At 40.6% G+C, this 7425-nt stretch overlaps 4 protein-coding genes across 4 annotated transcripts; all 4 read right to left on the bottom strand.

Moving 5' to 3' along the window:
- Positions 1-845: 845 nt before the first annotated feature.
- Positions 846-1231, bottom strand: SS1G_06471 (predicted protein; the record flags this gene model as incomplete). The annotated part of the gene is made up of 3 exons (XM_001592181.1): positions 846-872; positions 912-987; positions 1086-1231. The coding sequence occupies 3 exons, from the start codon at positions 1229-1231 to the stop codon at positions 846-848; spliced, it is 249 nt and encodes an 82-aa protein (XP_001592231.1).
- Positions 1232-2495: 1264 nt separating this feature from the next.
- Positions 2496-3776, bottom strand: SS1G_06470 (predicted protein; the record flags this gene model as incomplete). Its single annotated transcript, XM_001592180.1, has 2 exons — positions 2496-3409; positions 3743-3776. 2 exons carry the CDS (start codon positions 3774-3776, stop codon positions 2496-2498), a joined length of 948 nt encoding a protein of 315 aa, XP_001592230.1.
- Positions 3777-5369: 1593 nt separating this feature from the next.
- On the bottom strand, positions 5370-6626 carry SS1G_06469 (hypothetical protein; the record flags this gene model as incomplete). Its single annotated transcript, XM_001592179.1, has 1 exon — positions 5370-6626. The coding sequence occupies one exon, from the start codon at positions 6624-6626 to the stop codon at positions 5370-5372; it is 1257 nt and encodes a 418-aa protein (XP_001592229.1).
- A 635-nt stretch (positions 6627-7261) lies between these two features.
- On the bottom strand, positions 7262-7372 carry SS1G_06468 (predicted protein; the record flags this gene model as incomplete). The annotated part of the gene is made up of 1 exon (XM_001592178.1): positions 7262-7372. One exon carries the CDS (start codon positions 7370-7372, stop codon positions 7262-7264), a length of 111 nt encoding a protein of 36 aa, XP_001592228.1.
- Between the last annotated feature and the right edge of the window lie 53 nt (positions 7373-7425).

The raw sequence follows: 7425 nt of genomic DNA, 5'->3' as shown, positions 1-7425 counted from the left end.
GTAGCAAAAGTATCGCGAGAACAAACCTGGGCACGAATAAGGATTTGCCAACAAATCTAACAGTTTCTGTGCATCGGATTCTCTCTTGGAGAGCACCCTCATCGTACTTCCCACCTCCATTTTGTTTTCTTATGTAAGTTTTGAATAAAGCGAGCGGCAATGACAGGCCAAAGGCCAAACGAAGAAGAGTTGGTGTTCGTATGCGCGAGGGACGTATTATGCTTCGATGTAAAGTTAAGAGAGATGTATGATTCTCTTCCTCTTGAAGAGTCGTTTATTTGATCCTCCAAACGAGCGTGTGAGGATTGAATGGTTGAGGATCGAGGGTGTTAAAGAGAGCAGTTCAGTTCAGTTCAGAATTGGTACGTCGTTCTTTGAATATCCCTTGATAGCGAGCGATATGGGGCCTGTAACAGTGTAACCTCACAAAAATCTCACCCCTGTTCAACCAAGCTGCGCTGAATGCAATGTGTAATTTGAACTACCGGGATTTTTTATGAGAATGACGCTTTTTGGGTAGGTAGTCTTTGTAGATCAAGATCTGCGAAAATATTAGAGGACTTTTGAGAAATCTAAGCAGCGCAAGCCACACTGGAAGTACCGATTGATAACCGATTGATTCTATTGATTTGAAGTGTATGAAGAAGTGATAGAATACGCAGTAAATGACGCAGTAAACGATAGAATAATCTCGAAATCCTTATCAGTATTCAGTATTGAATGGGAATGACAGAAAGACAGAAAGACAGAAAGACATCAAGAGAAAATTTCCAGAATAAATCACAAACAAATCGAGTTTGCAACAAAATCAATCAAAGGCAGTTATAAGTATCCAAAATCATTTATTATTCACCAACAAGAAAGATTTGTTTCTAAATATTAACCACGCCAAGCCACCTACAAATACCTACAAAGAGCCACCAGCCATCGAGACCTTCACATTCACCTTGATCTCTAACCTCACTTACGGAAGTTCCGAGTACTATACTGTACTGATGAGTAACCAACCAACCTATGGACGGATGGAAGTAACAAATCCCGTGATAGATATATTCTCCATACCTAGTAGATAGATCTCAACGTACGAAGCACCTAGGTAGGTACTCAAACTCATTTCGGCATTCGTCATCACCCCAACCAAGGCAGGTAACAGATCAACAGAACCACCAAACCCCAAGAAAAATCTCTCGGTACAAAGAACGCCCAGAAAATCCAACCATAAATCCACCATTTTCACTCTTTCGATTGGTCCGGTAAACGGAAAAACTTCCTTGGCATTTGCATGAATGATTTATTTTTTGGGAATACATGTAGGTACCTGTGCTATTTATAGAATTGGTGAATTTATTTTGTACTGGTGTATAATTGACTGATGATTCGATTTAACTCAGCTGTTCACTTGAGAGATGTCTTGAGGATATCATATCACATCTACAAGTTCAGCAAGAATACTATACTATACTCTGTAAATCTAGTCATTCATTTATCCATTAATCATTAAAATTCTTACACCTTTATAACTAAAACCTAACACTCTACTTCACATACATACTCCATACAACTTAGCTTTCAAAATGCATGCTCGATAAGTCAATCCATCTAGACTCATCTAATTTCTCCACCATTGCACCATTCATTCCACCATTCTCCCATCATTCTTTCATCATTCTCCCACCAGTCCTTCCCACCAAACGACAACCTCGGGGTATATCCATGTGGCTATGCTATACTGCATAAATCTTATTCTTATCAATAACAGCAAGAAAATACTCCGTACAATAATACAATCAACACGGGACTTGGCCTATCCGCACCACCACACTAATAGAACGCATGATGACGATTTTAATCAATCTCTCCCGTCTCGTGTTTACGACGTTTTTGATTTGAAATACTGTACTCGAGGTACTTCCTTCTGTATGCTATTAGGATAGGATTGGGATAAACCTTACCACGAGACGTTCATATTTGTTTTATTTATTTTGTTGTATGTATGAGGTCAAGGACAGTCTTGTCTTAAATATCATGATTCAATGGAAAATGATCATATCACGTTGGACCTGTCTCGCCATACCGATTAGAAAGATCATAAAGGTAAGACGAAGATGAAGACAAATAACATTTGATATCATTCATTTTCGCATTTCCTTTCGTTTCCCATTCATTGCTCCGCCGATTCATTCCCATTCACTTAATCTCCTCCGAATCCTTATCAATAAACCTGTAAACTGCTACTTTTCCTTCCGAATAGCACCACCTATGTACAAGGCGATAGTAAAATGCAAAATAACCACCCAACCTACCACCGTGTCTCTCCGTATAGCCCAAACGATTGATTGGTTATTCGAAAATCATATTCAAATATCAAATCATACGACCTTTCCTTCAAAGTCACGTCCTTGACTCGCCCAGAGATATCCAATGTCTGTAATGTTATCGACAACTGAAAAGTCTCCCAAGTCTCTAGATGGAGATAATTACTCCCCTTGTACGACCTAAACAGAATCCTTGCGCGCCTGACTTCTCGTCTGTCGTTGAGCTCTACCAACAGCAGGAACTTTCTTTTCTCTCTTTGCTGGTGTACCATTAGCTGTAGAAGCACCCTTTGGTCTGCCAGGCTTCTTCTTTGGGGTGGTACCGTCCGCAGTGCCGTTGGAAGTAGCATCCGTTTTTTGTTTCTTGTTATCATTCGTTTCTGCTTTTTCTTCATCGCTTTCCAACTCGTCTGCTTTGCGCTTATTTCCCTTTTGTGGTTTGATCTCGGGTTGGTCTTCTTTGTCGCTCGAAACTTTCTTTTCATCTTCCTTTCCATCCTTTTCCTCGGGTTTCTTCTCTTCAGTCTGATTCTCAACGCCCTTCATCTCAACATCCTCTTCCTTCTTGTCTTCTTCCTTAGATTCAGCCTTTTCATCTTGAACATTGGCTTCAACCTTCTCCTCAACCTTGGATTCACCGTTGGCTTCGACCTTGTCTTCGTCTTTGGTTTCGCCATTGGCATTGATTTCATCCTTCTTCTCCTCAACCTTGATTTCCCCATCACTTTCACCTTTCTCTTCATCCTTCATCTCAGAGTCCTCAGTTCCATCATTAACCTCCTTCTTCTCCTCTCCGTCCTTTTTCTCCTCTTCCTTTTTCTCCTCCTCCTTGTTCTCCTCTTCTTCCTTCTCCTCTCCCTCCTTCACCTCTTCTTTCACCTCCCCCTTCTCCCCATTCTCACCCTTCTCCTCAACCACCAACTCACTAGCCAACTTCACCACATCATTCCCACTCCTCTCAATATGCACCGCGGGATCCGTTTCATCCCCCGTCTTCTTAATTTCATTCCCGCGCTGGCTCGTAACCGTAACCTCTCCAGCCTTTACCTCTCCCACCGTCCCCTCTGGATTTGCGCCGCGCCAATTCCAGGAAACTATGCGCAAGGAATGTATTAGTTTTGTTTGTAGTAGTGAAAAATGTAGATATTGACGATTAAGATTGAAATTGCAATTGAACATCGCCATTATACTTTCTAAATTATGCGCAAGGACATAGAAGAGAGAAAAAAGGTGGAGTTTCGATGCAGAAACTTCCACGCGTTATGAGCAAGAGGTTGCGAAAATGGAAATGGAGATGCGATATGCGACAGTGAAGTATATGAAAGCAAGACACATCCATCCATCAATCACCAATTCTCACCCTCAGCAGACATTACAAGTAAACAGGAAGCAAAACAAAACCAACTATAACATCAAATTCCACATACCTTTATCACCCTCTTCAATCTTCTTATCCGCCATATTTCCCAATTTTTTCCAAATCTCCAAAAGCTTGCTTGCTTGCTTGCAACAACTTAATTATGAAGAAAAATATGCAAACAATCGAATAAAAATCCTTTTTTCCTCTCAAAAGACCCTTGCGATTCAAATGCTAATAATCAAAAGAAGAATATTCCGTATCAATTCTTTCAATTCGCGACGAGAAACCCAAGTAATTTCAATTTCAAAAAAGGTAGATAAATTGAAGAGATGTCGTTGAAAATGAAAGGTACTAACTACACTACCTACCTAGTAGGTAGGGTAAAATATGTAAAAGGTTAGGTCATGATGCTATTCTACTAGCTAGGGTATTTTTTTTCTTCAAAGCTTCCAAGTTGCAAGCAAGCAAGCAAGGAAGCTGCTCCTCTTCTCGGGTAAGCCAATCAAATTTTGCATGCACCTACCTATTAATTAGCAAGCAAGCAAGCAAGCAAGCAAGCAATTTTCAAGGGAAAGTTCCGGTAAGCCTCTCTGCCAGTTACTGTTAGGTACTTGCATACTATACTGTACGAGATCAGAAATCCAAAAATTCAATTACCAAATAAAAGCTCAATCAAGTAAGAATAAATAAGCAAATAATCATTTCCGTTTTCTTCTTCCTCCCCTTTTGCCTTTTCCTTTGTAAAAGAATATATTTACACCTATCAAATCAAATCAAATAACTCCCAAATTCTTTTTTTCCATTTTCTCTCTGCAGAATCTTCTAGGTGCTTGCAGCTTGAATGATCGATCTGAAATTGCGGGGAAATGAGCCGGGGTTACATTCCGATCATTAGCCTACCTACCTACCAAACACACACACACATTACATCTTATACTCCGTAGACGTACTCCTCCGTACTCTGTAGATAATTTCTCTCTCTATTTCAATTAAAAGATACTACATCCCTAACAATAAAAAACTAAACAGAATCCAAAAAAAACCCAACATTCTCAAAAGTTCATGATTATATATATCTAGAAACCATTTTTCTTTTGTACGTTTTATCACAAATAAGTTCATCAAAACATACAACGAAGAAATTTATCCTGTTTATCCTGTTTACCGTACCTGAGCCGGAGACCTGCAAGGGGTGACAAGGCTAATGCATTGTTGGGTCCATATATTCACGTGACTCTTCACACACAGATACGTACAAGAATGAGTAATGGTAACGTCATATTTGTATTTGCATTCTAGAGTTATGTACTGCAACGGAGTTTTGCCTATCGATTTTTGATCTTGAAGTGGATAATGGGGAAAAGAAATCCTTTGCAGACTTAAGATATCCTTAACAGTAGAAATCTATTATTAGAATAATCTTTATGAGAATGGCATTCTTCGATCTTCAGCTCCAGGAGTAATTTTAGTCCCGTATAATACCCATTACCGCAATACGTACCGCAAAATTGCACAACAACTGATCAGAAAGAATAAAAAAATGCCATTCGTAGATTTGGATTGGGTCTGATGCTAAATATGACCATGAGATATCGTTAACAAAATCAACTCCCTACCCATCCAACCACCCATAAGTCCATGGGAATGAACCGCCCAATAACGCCAAATGCAATATAGTACAAAGGTATGATTGTTCAGGCTACGCTGAAAGACTCCAGTATTTGAATGCTTGATGCCTCATCAACTTCTTTCCGTTCCTGAATATCTGCCTCAATTCCTAATAGCTTGGGATAATTCGTGCGCAGTCGTTCCATAATCCACGTTGCATCATTTACCCGATTTTGCTCAAGTAGAATTTTGGCTGCCATGAGAGATATTGAAACCATCTTCTTTGCTCCATTATGTTCAAAACGTCTTCCGAGATCCTCAGTCTCTGATTCCATCGAAGAGAGTCGTTGTCGAAGGAATTCTAAGAAATGGTTTGCAGATCGATGGTATGGAGAATAAATATCTAAAGTATGCAGGTCAACATCATGGATGCTGAATACTGGTAAAATTTGTTGGAATGTCTTGAAAGATTCTAATGAAGTAGCTTCTCGCACTTGTCGAGAGGACTCTAAAATCATGTGAAACACGCGTTGCCCGGGACTTATGAGAAGGTCCTGGACTTGTTCTAAGGGCAGGTCTTTCGACATATCTGTTATTCGAAGTAAAATAGAAAAAGAATCGTTGAAAGATGCTTCTAGCTTGGCGGTGAGTTTGACGATTTTAGAAAGGAGCTGAGCAAGACCACGGAATTCGGCTTTCGTAGCGCTGGGAGCATGCATGGCTTTATTTATCCACTCCCAGAAAACTTCTTCGTAACCTTCTGCACGCATGAACTCAAAAAGCAGAACCCCGAATATTCGGTCCTCCAACAAGAACTCGGTATTCTGGTTTAGACCACTTGAAGTCAACCACTTCAGAATTTTGAGACCGGCACCCGACTTCTTCATACTTTCTTCTAATGTTTCATGTGAGGACTGAAGTTGTCTCTTCTTGGCTATCAAGATGGCTTTTGCATAGTTTACAGTCATCATTCCGCGTCCGACAGCTCTATCAAATGTATCCATGGGATCTTGAGTGGATCCAGGCTCACTCTTGGGCGTTCCTTGCTTGAAAAGAGGATTCGTAAGAATCGATTTAATATGTCGATCAGTGTGCCTGTAGCCAGAATCTGAAAGGCGCCTAGGTCTGCTATTTTCATTCTGTTGATGGGACTCAATTGCTTCGACTTTGGTACTCGTGTTTGATGGTCCATGCTCCGAGTCAAGTTGTTGTCGGAATGATGTTGTGAGAAGTTCGAGCAATTGTGTAGACTCCCGTTGGGTCAAAGGTAGAGGTTGATGAAGCCTAAACTTAAGGAGAGCGGGCAGTTGACGAAAGAAGCTTGGTGGAGTTGTTCGAAACATCATGAAGATGTCTAGTGAGACAGTGTCGAATTGGTTTAGGTGTAGTCAAAAAAGGAGTATGATCTATGCTTGCTCGTATTCAATGTAGGAGGTCGATGCAACGCACTTGTCTGATTTCTCAATCCGCAATACGACAATTGTCTGGTGGGATAGGCGGAAGAAGGTGGGGGGGGGGGCGGTATATGGTGGAATCAGCGTAGACTTCAACTCCCTCGGTTTCTGCGACGTAAACCTAGGACTCTTTTCAAACGTCAGTACGGTGTGCAAGGTGTGTACAGTTCATCTATCATATCTGAAATAGGTGGGGATGAACAAGATTGATAGTGTGAATAGAGGATATACCTAAGTCAGACGATAGGATTTGAGGTATGCCAGCAGCAATGGCTGATACTCCGCAGATTTCAAGATGTTGTTCAAGCAATCAAGGTCATGTTCTTGTCTCCACACAGCCACACACACCCTTGACGAGGAGCGAATGCTTGAGAACAACATGATTTTTAAAATCCTCTATCAAATGGAGTAACCATTATTTTCAATGTAATATTTTGACCAGAAAATTGCATCTCAATAATATTTCGAATAGAAAGATTTGATTCCTTTCATTAGTATCGAGATTATTGTATGGTATCAAAGTATTAACGAGGACTTGCAATCAATCGATTATTTTGTTGTGCCACTTCTCTCCTACCTAGCCACTTTGGCCTTACTTGCATGCTGATAAGTGCATTTCGTCTGCCGTGGTCCATTGTGGTTTGCTCCCAGTCTTGCGTCTTGCCTGCCTGATTGAACCAATCGTATC

Source organism: Sclerotinia sclerotiorum, genomic scaffold, assembly GCF_000146945.2.
Source record: "Sclerotinia sclerotiorum 1980 UF-70 scaffold_8 genomic scaffold, whole genome shotgun sequence".
Lineage (NCBI taxonomy): Eukaryota > Fungi > Ascomycota > Leotiomycetes > Helotiales > Sclerotiniaceae > Sclerotinia > Sclerotinia sclerotiorum.
The sequence above is the reverse complement of the archived record's forward strand: the minus strand, read 5'-3'. Positions and strand labels throughout refer to the sequence as shown.